General features: G+C 37.8%; 1 protein-coding gene across 1 annotated transcript in view; it reads left to right on the forward strand.

Annotated features, from left to right (window-relative positions):
* The window catches only part of LOC137277669 (phosphatidylserine synthase 1-like), a 63,788-nt gene that overhangs the window by 38,816 nt on the left and 9,409 nt on the right, over nt 1–15,563 (forward strand). The window contains exons 3-6 of the mRNA XM_067809534.1: nt 2,710–2,754; nt 3,492–3,610; nt 4,835–4,993; nt 5,489–5,640. Coding sequence (XP_067665635.1) covers nt 2,710–2,754; nt 3,492–3,610; nt 4,835–4,993; nt 5,489–5,640 — 475 coding nt within the window. The remainder of the gene's footprint in view (nt 1–2,709; nt 2,755–3,491; nt 3,611–4,834; nt 4,994–5,488; nt 5,641–15,563) is intronic.

The following is a 15,563-nucleotide window of genomic DNA, read 5'->3' on the forward strand; positions in this document are numbered from 1 at the left end:
CTATTGCCAGTTTCTGATTTTTCAGTTAAACGTAAAATACCGAATTTTTCCTTCGCACATTGTTGAACCAACTCCATGGGGGCTGCCATATTGGAGCTAAGTCTGTTTAACACGTGTTCTTATTGGATAGTATCAAGGGAGATAATTCCTTTTGCGAATTTTTGCCACAAGGGGATTTCTCGATGACCGTTAAATATGGCCATATTAGAACAGAGGTTATGTAGGAAGATATGACAGGAGTAACCTCTGTGGGAAGAGAATGTGCCTCAAAAGGCCTCTCACATAATTTGTCACTAGCCCCTCACTTATGTATTAAGTAGATTAATGTATCAACTGGCTTGTTTGTCCTTATGACATCAATCTTTGATTCACTGCCACAGAAGGTAATGCTACAGCATTGCATCATTAATTCCTCTATATTTCCATGTGCAACATGAGAATAAATTCCTTACAAAAAGGGGGACTGTCATGTAGCCTACTGATTATTGTGTTTGCTTGTCACTCCAAAGCCCTGGGTTCATTTGCCCACATGGGTACAATGTGTAAAGTCCAGTTTCTGTTGTACCTTGCTGTGACATTGCTAGAATATAGCTGAAAAGTGTTAAACCATACTCACTCTTTCACCCACACCTTAGATCCAGCTCCTGATATTCTGAAACTGTAAGACTGTCAGCCTTTATGGTTACTATCATGACAGTGTATGCACATCCTTTTCAAATAGTGAGTTACTAGTATAATTTATGTTCCTTTCAATATGGATGATCTGTGAAATCCAAGATATTCTCATATACGTGGAAGAGAAATGACAGTAAATTAATCAAATACCGAACCCAGGTCTTAAATAACCACCATGAGAATGTTGGTCATTAACAGCTGGGGCATGTTTACCTGATGAGCTATAGACATTTCAACTTGGATTTTAAGAGCTGTACATCAAATTGCATTTGTTGAGTACAAACAGAGCTATTTATGGGACCAGTTATGGCCTGTAAAGTAAAGGATGCACCATCAATGACAACTGATTTATCTGAGTGAAGTGTAGGCCTTGACCCTGATGAGTCAGTTACCTTGACCTTTAGTCATTGTTTGTATTACCAACCAGATCTACTAACAGGTCTACTTTTCATTTTTTGTAACATTTTTTGTGTTGAACATCTTCTGTTGTTTCCCCTGGAGAAAACTGCACCATGTGTGAGCATCTCACACTGATGTCGACTAAATGACGTTGAACACAGTAATGGTGGTCATCCAAAAGGAAGGTGAAACTGAAAGTTTAAGTACACACTTAAGGCATAGCTGGAGGCTCTTGTCAAGTGAGGTGTTATCCCTTGATCATAGTGGAGCTCATTTTTGCCACATTAAAGCTTAAAAATCTGTATTTGTTTTCAGCTCCAAATAAACCTGATTGTGGAGCCTTTGACTCAGAACAGTCATGGATTCTTTACACCATAGTTTTCCCTCAGTATATGCTACCTACTTCACATTACATAATTTCGTTTTGATGACACATTGTTGTCCTTTCAAATGAATATTACAGTTTATTACTGACAAGGGAAATATACTACCCAAAAAGACCTCCTGTTTGTGACGATGAGCAAAAAATTAAACTATCTGTATTTCTGTAGTGCTGAAACTTGATTGTGAGCTATATGAACATTGAATGCACAGTGTGACATTCAATGGTTCTTGCCTCACATTCATTTCCGCATCATATTGTCACCATAATTGGGTTAAAAAATCCCATTGCCCAATGCCCGGGACAAGTCAGCTGGTACTTTTTACTCTTGGTACTTTTTAGCTCCTGAAAGCCATATTTCACAGAAGTAATATGAGAGATAATTATGACCATAGAAGTGCTCTCCATGAGAAACTTTTGAGTTGAAATTCTGCTGAGTCCATAAACAGGAAATAGCACCTTGTTTTGCTTAGAGCAGGTGGAGACACCAAAGTTCTGTTCAGTTCCTAATGGAATTGAACCAGAAAAAGTCCTCAGTATTCCATACTTCTGACCAAAGCTCATCAGATCATATGTTTTCAGACATCATGTTTTCAGACGTGTCTAATTGTTACATGTTTGCAGTGTTGTAAACACTGTCATGGTGACTTGTGTTGAAATGCCTCTCAAACAAGGCTTGTAGTTAAGATAAAGTTGTCTTTGATATGTTTGTAACATAATAATATAGAAAAGAGCAGATGTTCTTAAGTTTTCTAAAGTGGATGCCATGAGGATATTCCTAAAGCTAAACCAAATGTCTAGACTTCATACAGTAGTCAGTGATACAGTAGGATAAATACTGATATATGTAACTTGTCTTTAAGAATATATTTTCGAGAGGTCAGTACACAGGTTATTTCTTTGTTGACAACCATTTTCACCTGCCTGATGTTGAGACAGGGCATCTTTTGGCATGATTCATCTAGCAGATTAAAACCCTTCCACTCTCGGCGAAGACAGCAGATGCTATCCACCAGACTGTCTGTCTGATTAAAGTAAGATGTTTCCAGTGTGACGATCTTTAATGATTTTACTCATGCTGTCAACCACTAGGCTAAATTTATGTTTTGACAGACAAGTGTGACATAGCTTGAATGTTGTGAAAAAGCTGAGGTTTCTGAGAAACATCTTGAAAGTGTTTCATATTATCAATCAGTTTTTTTATCTCCAAATGCATTTATGGCCCAAAATTCTCAAAACTCTTTTTTTGACAGGTCCATTTACACGTCCACACCCAGCAATATGGAGGATAGTGTTCGGTAAGTATTTTCATCTTGGTGAATGCACAAAATCCATTACAAACACAGCTAATGTCACACTAGTTCTACAGTCCGGCATTTAAATTCAATTGTCTTGTCTTGTTTAGCTGTGATGCTATTCTGTGCACAGTAGTTCATTGTTTTGATCTGTTTAATATCAAGTCACTGCGAACTCTTTCTGCAGCATGGTCAATTCAGGCTTTGTTCATGGGATTTGGGATGGACTGTTCGTACAAAGTGCAAATGTACAAATGGAGAACACAAATTTGATAAATGACAATGCCGTTATTGATTCTTTTCATAGGGAGTGAAGCTGGTAAAGTCTGTGGTTAGTGCTAATTGTTCCAAAGATTTATGAAACACACCATGAAAAGTATAACTATGCAAAAGTTTCAGGAGAATATATATACTGAGGGAAAAAATAAGGGATCATGTGGAAAGACAAGTGTTCCTTTATATTTTGCCAAGGTTTCTTCACCAGCATTGTAATGTATAGCTTTGGAAACTTGGAAAAAAGTAAGGGAACACTTGTGCTTACATGTGATCCCTTATTTTTTCTCTAAGTATATTTGAACTATAGCAGTACAAACATTAACCAACCTGGCCTTAACTCAAGGTAGGCAATATAGTCAACTGGTGAATCTTAAACAGTAGTATATAGACAGTGGGGCAACAATGTAGTCATTGTGTTAAAGCTGTAAGTGTTCAATGCTTCATGCCGCTATGTTTTATTTCAGGTGTGAGTGTTCTGTACTTCATGCTTCTGCTGTTTGTGCTGTTCCACAACAAGAAGGATGTCCGTCACATGTTGGTGTGGCTGTACCCAGAGCTCAAAGATGAAGGTCCCGATGAGACGGTATGATTGGAACACTGCATGGATAGACTGAGAGTTATCTGTAAATATATTGTACTGGCAAAAATGTCTAATCAGAAAACTGGTACAATCGGGAACTGGGGTTAAAACAGCTAGATCCCTGTCATCAGTGTGTGATGTAAAAAGGCAGCTTTGTGTATCTGATGGTAAGAACCAGTGATCCAACCAGTGACATGCTGTGCACTGTTGCCCATAGTAGCAAACACTGGTTCGTCCAATCAGGGTCTTCTTTCACGAAGCAACCCTTACTAAAGTTAACCTTAATCCGTTGGTATATGACAGGATGGTGGCCACATGAACACATGCATACACCTAGTTGCGGGTACAGCAACGTGCAGTAAACTTGGACAAAGTGCTGTGACTATGTGTCCCAGTCCACCCAGCTGTCAACTGGGTACCTCGTTAGGACGAGAGTGCCAGAATAAACTCGGTGTGCCTAGTGGCAGCAAGAGTTGTATACTCCCCAGGGAGTTGAGATTGAAATAAAATGTGCTGTTGAGATTGACATCTGGTGATCGAGGGAAAAATACTTTAGCGCCTAGAGAAATTGCCTTGCAGTTTGATATGTGTGCTATACAAGAACACTTAACTAATTAACTAACCTTAACTCCTATTCTTTAACACTGCACTGGGTTACCTTAGTGACTTATGATCACCTTGTTAAGTCTTTAAAGGGCATTTAGAAGTGAAATACATGAGAATGAATATTATTATATCAACTTCTTTATTATGAGAACACAACGTTTTAGAGTTAATGCTAAGTAAGCATTAACTCCGAAACGTTGTGTTCTCATAATACAGAGGTTGATATCCATAAAAATCTTCATTCTTATGATCACCTTGTTGTTTTGTAAGAGGAGGCCCAGATTTATCTGTATACAGGCAACCATGATAACATTAAAGACTGAAATAAATTTTGTTTCAACTGAAATACAGGGCTACAGTGTTGGTTTTCTGGGTACAAAGAAACCGTATGATTGCGGATTAAATCCTGACCCCCACCAACCATTCGGCTTTTTATGTTTGCCAGCACACTGGAGGTGTATGTTTAAGCTTTCCTCCCAATATAAGCTGACATTCAGTGATATAATTTGAATATACTTCCAGCTGCTAGAACCAAGGTTACTCGCTCACTCATTTTTTGTTGTATGTTTAGTTAAGAGTTTGATACCTCCATTCTGAAGAGATGTTGTTTTCCTTTTCCAGGAGTATGCTGTGAACTGTTCCCAGATCACATGGGCGAGGTTGTCGTCCCACATGGATGTATTTGCGTTCAGCCACTTCATGGGCTGGGCGATGAAGGCGTTACTGATACGACACTACGGCATCCTGTGGACTATCAGCGTCATGTGGGAGATCACTGAGGTATGTCTCTCAGGAAGACTGAACAACACATTTCCTTGTTAAGATAGTAGGATAGGTTGGTTGGTTTCAGATAGATTCAATTTTGATGACGTTTTTTATAATATAAACAATGTAGAGATTGTGTTTTTTAACTATTCAGAAATATATGTACTATATGCACTATTTTCATTTCTTTTTCTGATGTTAGTAAAGTAATGTTGTTTATTTCAAAATGATGTAATTTCTTTGTTTCTGATTAATTTTGACAATATGAAAAGACATTTACAGTGTGGTAGTGGGTGCTGAAGTACAGAAAAAACAATCAATTAAACTTTCAACCTTGAGACCTGTCGACAAGAAATCAATTTTCAAACAATTTCCTCATTTCTTTAAATATATCCGTGTAATTGTTACCATTTGTGATTTCTGTTTTAACTTTGATTAATATATTTGATTACAAAGTTTTTGATATTCTATGACATGCTAGTCAGTTGAGAGTCCCACCATCTCCTACAGATGGCCTTTGCCCACCTTCTGCCCAACTTCGCTGAGTGTTGGTGGGATGCCTGGGTGCTGGATGTACTGCTTTGTAATGGCATCGGGATCTGGCTGGGGATGTATGTCTGCAAGAAGCTGGAGATGAGGAACTACCACTGGGAGAGCATCAAGTGAGTGTCCAGGTCACAGTTAGGTTTCTGATGTATGTGGTTTCTGGTGTACTGACAACAGTTGTGGTTCCTTCCAAATTCTGGTACCATGACGCTGTGCCGGTTAGAGTGAGTCAAGTTATACGCAGCTCTTAGCAATAAACCAGTAATACTCGTTAACATTTTGGTTCAGAAAGTGTTTCAGTTCATTTCATAATTTTTACTTTTTTATTTTTTTTGTTAATAAACTGATGTTTGAAGTAAGGAAGGATAACAACAGGAGTTGTTTCAGTGAGAGCAACATGTGGGTTTAATTTGAAACTCTTGTTTTATAAAAGCTGTTAGAACCTACTCTGAAATGTTGCTGTCACATTGATGAAGAAGTTATCCTCATTTCATTGTTCACCTTCATCACTACTCCAACTTCTAAATGATTCTCAAAGAAGTTGAAGTGTTGATCACAGTTTTCACGTGCCTGGCTTTTTTTAGAAAGCTTGCAAATGTTCCATGAACCAAACTTACGTTGAGACAGTTGTTAGCGACTACGTACTTGTAAGTGGATGGCAGAGTATTAATGTGTAAATTCACCTGAATCTTTAAGGCAGTTGTGCTCTGCACCTTGATTCAAGTGAAGATCAATTACTTTTGAATATTTATGGTTTATTGTTTTTTACTCGTGGCATACATATTCTGTTTCACTGAACACAAACAGTTATACAAACAATTAAAGTGACAGTAACTGTGTTCAGCTGTTACCAATTTTCATTACATGCACAACATTTGGTTACTTTCAGGATGTTCATGTACATGGTTTAATGGATGGGAATTGAATGTGAAGCTTTACTTCATTCAAACTATTCATTAAAAGCATATATACACTACATGCATGTTTAATGATGTATGGAATAAACTATGAATAAAATTATATGCCACTTCGATTTTCCATAGCAAATACCAAAGAACTAAATCAGTGAATTGACCTTTTTTACTAGTCTTGTTATTATTTAGTATAGTTAAGGGGGTTCATTTTTTTTTTAAAGCCATTTGCCACAAGGCAAGTAACTTTGAGAAAGCAACTTGTCCTCACTGATTTTCCAGTTTTCCCTGATTTTTTTACATAATCATGATGTTGAAATTATGAAAGAATAAATCAACATGATATTTGATCTTAAAGTTTACTAAACTATTTTCCGAAAAGTGATAGATAGCAAAGAAAGATAACCCTACCATATTATCATCACGAAATTTAATAGCTACATTTGAGCTAATATGAAATGAAATCCAAGTTTATTTACAGTTTGAAACTGTAAGTGGAAATTATCTACTAGCCCTGGACAAGTAAGATACCATTATTTGATTGCCCTAAATGAAAACTGACTTGTCCCGGCAATGGGATTTTTTACCCCTAAGCTACCATACAGTCCTGATACCCTATACCTATTGTTAGAAGTGATAAAGGTAGGATGGAGTCAGTTACTCAGATGTCAGACCTATTAGGTCAATGACCTCAGAGAAAGATCTTACTGCCATATCCTGGATGATTGGGTTGTCCGATAGCTTGATTCATTCTCACGCGAGGAGCAAACATTTCGATATGCGCAGTGTTGTAGTGCATAGATTATTTTGCTCAACAATCTGCTTCTGAATATGCGTCACCAAACTGTCACTGTCACTAGACCGTCAACATCCAGCAACCCAGCCACCCAACCACCCTACCACCCCAAAAGCCCAACACACACTGTAAGTGGAAAACCTCTTGTTTGAATGAGTTACTTTTAGGCCTTCCTACAGTAAGTTTTCTGCTTGTGGTTTGACTGTTATATGGCTGACCCAGTGTTATTCCTGAATGTCCCTGACAAAACCATACACCACCATTTGCTGACTCACTCAGTCTGCCTGTGCAGCATCAACACTTTGTCAATGCATGCATGGTTTTAAATACTGATTAGCTATTCTCAATTCAGTTGTCATTAAAGTAGTATTGCTCCATGTCATGACATTGGGTAGTTTAGGTCCCCCTGTCAATATGGTGACATTAATAATTCAGAGCCCCGTTTCACAAAACTCTCGTAAGCCTAAGATCTCGTAAGTTTTCTCGTAGCATCCGTAGCTCCTGTGTTACAGTATAGCAGGTACAATGGCTACGAGAAAACTTACGAGATCTTAGGCTTACGAGAGTTTTGTGAAACGGGACCCAGATCAGCAAATACATTTTCAGGACATGAAAGCAGTTCCAACACTTAATGATTATATTGATAGCAAGAAGTAGTCCTGCGTATTGATACTCTTGAGAATCCCTTTAGTAAGGATCATGTACCTGATTTTTTTTTTAAAAAGTGGATTTGTTCTCATAAAGAAGCCAAAGATTGCTGCTTTCCTTGAAAGAAATTATATGCTTCTACCTCTCAGAACATGCAGGGCGCTGATATGGCATTTGCTGTTAGCTTGCTTCTCTTCAGAATCTAAGCAAAGGGAGGATTACTCTGAGACTCAGCAGTGTTTGAATATAATTATATTATGCTTTATTGAGGGTGTTTTTTCACTGTTCTGAAAAATTCAGTAATATAGACAGGTTCAGGTGTTAGATATTGGTACATCCTCAGATCGGTAAACTCCACTCCACTCTTTAACATTCCTGCTTATCTATCTCTGATATTAGCAATACTTTGATCTAATCCACCAGGTTTATAAATGTGACCTTTCTTCCATACTTGTCAAGTGCTACTGGCCATTTTCCGGTGTGCATTTTCCAGCAAATTGAGCACAAATGTTTTTGTCAAAGGACACGCTTGAGATCAATTATAGTGTCTCAAACCATTTACCCAACCACAGCTACATGGTATCATCAGAACATGAAAACAAGCAGACATTAATTCTATCTGGGCTGAATTATTCTCTTCTGAAAAAATTATCAAAATTAGGCCGTGTGGCTTCCCTGTTATTTTGTTGTAGCCAGAGATCCACCATTGGTCGATAGCCCCCAACTGTATTACCTACAGGGATGTTGCAGTTACAATATTTCCTCTAATAAACAGGTGTCTAGTAGCCCATCGACACGAAAGATACTGTTATTTGATTTGCCCGAAATGAAAACTGACTTGTCCTGGGCAATTAGATTTTTGTACCACAGAGTATGTTCAAAGAATATGTACAGGAGTCATTTTATAGGAAGTATGGTATGTGATGACTGGCGCCGAATTAACGTTCATGCTCTGTACATTTGAACATGATTGCTGTATTTATCAGCACAGAAAACCACTTAGTAAATGCAATCAGTTTCTCAAAGTGTTTTATTTCATATGAGCCATGTGTTATTAGGCGTCTCATGTGTCTGTCGGCTTGTATACAATGTAATAAATATCATGGCAACCGGGCAATACAACTAATATGTTTCTAGTTGGTTGTGGGCTTCAGGTGAAGGGCGCAGGGAATGTAGACTGATACGTAGATAGGATTTAGTTTACGTACTGTCCAAAAGTGATCCTTGTAAGTAAGCTTCAGTCAGAGAACAAAATATACTGAAACCCAGATGAATGGGTTACTTGTTGAGGAGCATCCTTGTTTTCAAGTAACAAGTTTAAGGTTATAAGGAACAGTTACAGAATGGTCAGTCTTGCCTCAAGATGTCTGGCATTGGTTTTGGTGTCATTTCACATCATGATTTCAGTTGAATTTGGTAGTAGATGGAAGGCTCAAATCTATGCAGGTCATAGACCTTTATCATTTCAGAAAAGCCCACAGCATGGATCTGGTCATAGTAAATAGTATTGGAGTAGGGTTATGAGGTAGTACTGTTCACTGTCCACAATGGTAGTACCAGGGGCTGACCATAGGGAGGAGGGTAGTACCGTGAGCTATTGGGTGAGTCGCCTCACATAGAAAAAGTATTCATTACATAATTGTTGTCAATTATTTCATACAAATGGAAAGTAAACTACAAAAGTAAACATAAATGTTTCTTTGGTCAGCTAGTTTACCCATACTGGAACTGTGTGAAAACTGATACAATGAACTGTCCTGAAATCCTCAAATTGTTCCAGATTCCACCGCCCCTAAAAACACCATAAGACCCAAGTGTGATTCTCCACATGATGTTTTACAAGATAGCTGAAACAAGGCCTTTGTAATTGCAATCAGTTATGTGCCGGATGACTCAAGTGACAAGACCCGAATAAGCTGTTGAGGGTTAGGAAGCATGGATCTCAATTCATCAGTGATTTAAGAGAGTGTTGTCTTTGATGTGGATGTTTTAATGTCTGGGTCAATATTTGCAGGGTGGGTTCGGGACTTGACTTACATCGCAACATGAATACATGTTGCAGCTGATCGTAAAGAGCAGTTGCACATCACAACAGTGATTATGTCTGCACAAGGAGGAAATCAATGCCTCTGGTGGATAATGATATTGTATGGGTTTGTGGGGGCTGTTAAGTGATTCTCAGCATCGCCATGATGACATTACATTAAGACAAAGAGTCTGTACATTGCAGTGTCTGTGTAGATTGTAGTTGTGACTTTAAGCTGATTGGTTCTTGATGGATGTATCATGTTTTAACCACAGTGCTGCTTATTGATTTAGACATGGTAGCAGATAGGTTGGTCTTAGACAGACTTGCAGGAATTTGGGTCATTTCTGGAATGTCCTCCTTTGGATGTATGTGAGACAGTCACAGATACAGGGGGCAGGGTAGCCTAATGGTTAAAGTGTCTGCTCAGTACTGTTTGATTCCCAGTGGTTCAAGCCCATTTCTGATGTCCCATTTCTGATGAGATATTGCTGGAATATTGCTGAAAACACTGAAAACTATAGTCATACACTCACAGATACAGCATATAAATTATAGAAGCTAAAGTCATGGTGCTGTCCCAGTGATGTATTCTACTCAAAATAGTTGAAGATCAGCGAACTTATTCATATGACTATAGGTCATATATTCATAGAAATGAAAAATCAAAATTCCTAACTTCTTTTGAGTAGTGTCTAGCTGATCATCAGTGTTTATGGGAATGTAGCTTCTGGAAATTATTGACGTATCCGTATTGATTGTTAAGAAAATGTTATTCAATGGTTAGATATTTAGGGTTACAGATCTATGGTGTTTAACGATCCATGCTGTTAGTAATGGATTGCTTGTGCAGTATTGACTGGTAATGTTATCAGCTGAATTTTTGTCAAAATTGGGGCAAAAATATTATTTGAATTTGTATTTGAATGTTCGTAATTCAGTTTAGCTGGTTTGAATAGTTCCCACAACCCATGATGGTTGCAATAGGTGGCTCAGTTTTGAACGTGATTAGACAACCTTGTTGATTGCATGTCATTGTACACCTGCAATGTGGAATGGTGCTCTTTATGTCGATCTCTGGACTCACATATTTACTGACCAATAGAGTATTGGAGTACTTAAAACGAACAAAGAATAACCCTGTATGTATGCTTTTTTGTCATCTGGATTCCTGGTCGGAAAATAGCGTAGTAATTAGGAAATAAAGGTATTCTGTTTTAATTTGTGCGTTACTTTAGCTGTTGATTTAAAGCCAAACACGTGTGCTGATTTGTGCTAACATATGTATATCTGTCTTATCTTGTTGAATTTCATTTATATCAGTTGATTCCAGTAGGTTGTCATGGAACCATTCTGATTGTAGATCAAATCCTTCTCCAAATATCATGATGAAAATTGTGGATGTCTGATTCAAATGACATGTTTGTTTACAAGCAATAGGATCAGCAAATGCTTTGTATTCATTTGCAGGTAATTTGGTCTACATGTAATTAGCAGTCCTTTGATTTAGGTTTAAGAAGGGTCACATGCAACAATCAACCAATCAGAATCGAGGATCCCACAATGCCATGCTAGAATTGTCATTAACACAATGTCCTGTCTCCTTGTTTTAACACATTGCCAGTTAAAAAAAGAAAGTAATGTTGTACGCATTGAGGAGTGATAATGTGTGACATGTCACCATTTCTCATTGTACAAGCAGGGCGGTGGTGTAGCCACATTGTTAAGGTGTTGATCATCACACTGAACACAACAACACCATTGAAGGCTATAAACATTTTAGTAGGAATAGATAATGTTGCACTGGGAATGAGTTCCGTAAGCCAGGGCAGCTGGTATCGGTTTCTATGTTTCATTCACATTACCTTCATATCCTCATGAAAGGAGTCATTATTTGGGATATCATGTTACATTATTGTGACAGTTTAGTGAATGTTTGTGTATAATGCATTAGCATTAAACTTGAGTGTGTTTGTGTGCACACCACTGAAGCTACGCATATAGTAAAACTGTTTTTTGGTTGAAATACTATACCAGTTGCTGCACTGTTACATAGTCTGTTATGTTGTCTCTGTTGTTTATAGTGCTCTTAACAACTTGCCAGCTAATAGAGTAGTCCGGATCGGTTTCTTTACATTCACACTGCATCAGTGCAGATAAGATATTGCTTGTGCTGGTAGCTTTTATTGTCAACTTTTCACCCAGTGCCAGTAACATTCTTCATCACAAGTGCATGATAAGCGACTTAATTGTATAAATTTACTGTATTGAATAGTGTATTCCTGTTGTGTGTTCTGTGTGAATCAATTACTGTCATGGTCATATATGAGTTACTAGACCCCTCAACCTTATCCACAATGTTGTGGCATTCCATGGAAATCAGTTGCCACTGTGTAATATGCTATTTCTAATGGTCGACAAGTTTATTTTGTCACCTGTGTTCACGCAGGAGAGAAGCTATATTTATGAGTGAAATATCAGTTAAAAAGAGACAATCTGTCAAAAAATTCAACCAGACATATTGTATTGTGAAGAAACTGAAGGTTAAAAAAGAAATTCATGAATATCCCTCTCAGCCTCTTGATAAGCTGTTTAGTGATATAGTACCATACAGTTTCCTGACTCTTCATAATCAGCTACAGTGAAGTGCACAAGGTGATGTTCATTGCCATGAATTATAGAATTTCCTGTCTTTTCATTAGGACCTGTGTTCCCTGACTGTTATTGATTGTTGTGTTGTGTCACCTTCTTCACCTGATTAACTTACCGTCATCCCAATCTTCCTTGTTCCACATCAGCAGTTGGACAGTGTCATAACTGCACTTGATTAGTGTCTCTGCCAAAATCTGTTGTCTCTGTTCATTGATTGAGTTCCTTCCTTATGCCCCTTCAATATTGGTTTCCCTGGACAATGCAGTGCTATGAAATCAGGCATGGTTGAATATCTGCTCAACTTTTATAGATATATGCACATCTTTGTTGTAGTTTTAAGTTAGGTAGCTCTTCATCTGAGAATGGATGTGACAGGATTCGATTTTAATATATGTCCGATTGCCAAGATGGATTAACAGAATCTTCACTTCTAAAGGATTAAGAGAGTCTTCACTTCTAAACTCATAACTCATTTGCCTGTTGTAGACATTTGACACTTTTGAGGATAACCTCAGATGGACTTGATGGAAGAGACAAATCCTTCACTGTCATGACTGCAGTGTTAGATTCTGTTCAGGTGTACTGAATTTAGTCAAAGCTGTAGAATCATTTGCACTTTTGAGACAGGAGTCTGCCAGAACCTGTTTCATTACCAGGTTAGGAGATTTTATTTTAATTGTTATAGATAATTAATAATCTGAATCGTTTTTCCACTAAGTAATTTATTTCAAAAATTCAAAATTGAAATATGGTGATGTTTATTGTTAACTCCATAATACTTGGCAAAGATTATAGAGTGTGGATGAGCAAAGAGGATAAGTATATTTTGCTATTACAAAACGATATCAATAAATCACAATGTCACAAGTCCATGTTCACACACATTCCATATTAATAACATTTAGTAAACTGGACATAGTCCAGCATGAATGTTCTCAAGCCATATATAGGATGTATGTGTCAGAAACCTGAATTATTGACCGGTATTGTAGATCATGGAGATTTGACATAGCATGACTTTAGGTTGGTTTGGGTGGTTAAGCCTATGTATAATTCATGTCCCTTTTCTCTGTGATCACCATTGTTGTGATTAGAAACAGCATGATCAGACATTTAAGGTGGATTGTGTATTCTTCGTTCCACAACCACAGTTTTTCCACCAGGGAGAATGATTGCTAGGGTGGAACTTTTTCTCCATCCTCGCCAGAATCATGTAACAGTAACAAGATTCTAATGAATAAATACTGAGTAACCTTACCTCAATATAGAAGCTGCTTGTCTGCAATGTTTTGATTAATTATAATCGACAAATTGATTGCTTACCTCATAACCATGTTGTAATCAACAAGAAGTGTCTGTCATTGATTTCCATGGCTACCATTTATAAAGGTTTGTATGGCAGTTATTGGAATCAATTTCATCATGAAAACTATTGGCATTTTGACAGAAATTTCAAGAGAATACATGATGCAGTTGTCGACTGATTTTTCAGCTGTGGTATATGACTGATTTCTGACTAAATCTTAATGATCATTGTCTTGTGGGACTTTTATTTCAGAGTAAAAAATGTGTGACTTGGATATTTCTTGATACATTCTGTTGATTGTGAAAAAGACATAAATTTTGAAGTGGTATACATCATTTGCAATCAGAGAGAGTCCACTGTACGTAATATATTTTTTGTTATTTGATCAAATGTGAACGTATCATGTCACAGGCATCCATCTACGTGGTGCTCTGATGTCAGACATAGAACTGATGGTCTCAGGATGACATTTCCTTGTGCCAAGTTGTCTCCCTTGGGTGTGCCAGAATCTGATGATCATTCGCTTGGATCGATTAGGTTTCTTAGTTTGTCAGCGCCATGCTGGGAAATGTCTGAAGTTGGCATCACCTTGGGCTTTCTTCCCACTCGAATCTGACACCTAGTGACAGCAGCATTAAACTCACACAGATATTGTATGGACAATCCATGACTTAAGAAAACACATCAATATTTCTAATTAAATCTTTAGGAAAGCTTTCCTGCTGACTTGAATTTGTAACCTGAAACGTAACTATTTTGATGTCTTCTTCCAGCAGAAACAGTAGGTTCTGTTTATAAAGGTAAACACAAGACTAAGCATCATTTCAGTCTGGTATTGTGCAGATGTTATTCTGCCTAGCCGTCAACCATGCGTCAATTTCCATGTTTAGATCATACTTGATCAATCAATACAGGTTCAACATCTTTCATTGCTGGACAAACAGTCTTCAAGATTAGTGGAGGCTTAGACTACTGGCTCATGATGGGATGTTTACTTTTCACACAAGTGGCTTGAGTTAAGTTGCCAGCATGCTGCAGTAAGTTGCGTCTGGTAGACGTAACAGTATGTGTCATCCCTATCCCAGACATTGGATACCAGGTGGTATACAAGTGCGTTAATATTATTATTATTGTTGTTTTGAAATAAGGTAATTGAGTCCAAATCATGCAGGCTCTGTATTCTACAAAGTTGTATCCCTTAGTACTGAAAGGATGGGCAGATTTTATATTTCTTGGTAGTGGTCTTGGTTTATTGGAACCAGATTTCTGCAGAGTGGTGATTTGATGTTATTGGCATTAGGCTGTCCTCCGTGAGAGTGACTGGGTTGGGTTTCATTCTAGTTTGAGCTGTGTTCAAGTTGTACCATGGCATGTCAGATTAAGGTATCAGGAAAAATGAAAGCAATGAAGGGTTCAGAAGTTTAACATTTTGATGAAACCCATGAAGATCCTGGTTAGAATTGCTCTTCAGCAACTCATGCAGGAAACTAACAGGATCGGGTAGCCAGACTCGCTGACTTGGTAGACACGTCATGATATCCCAGCTGCGTAGATTGATGCTCATGCTGTTAATAACTGGATTCTCTAGTCCAGACTCGATTATGAAAAGAAAGTCTCCATGCATAACTAACGAATTTCAGTGGTCAGGTCCAGTGATGTGGTTGATGCGTCAGCGTACTCAAATTGTATAGTTCAAAGTG

Source organism: Haliotis asinina, chromosome 3, assembly GCF_037392515.1.
Source record: "Haliotis asinina isolate JCU_RB_2024 chromosome 3, JCU_Hal_asi_v2, whole genome shotgun sequence".
Lineage (NCBI taxonomy): Eukaryota > Metazoa > Mollusca > Gastropoda > Lepetellida > Haliotidae > Haliotis > Haliotis asinina.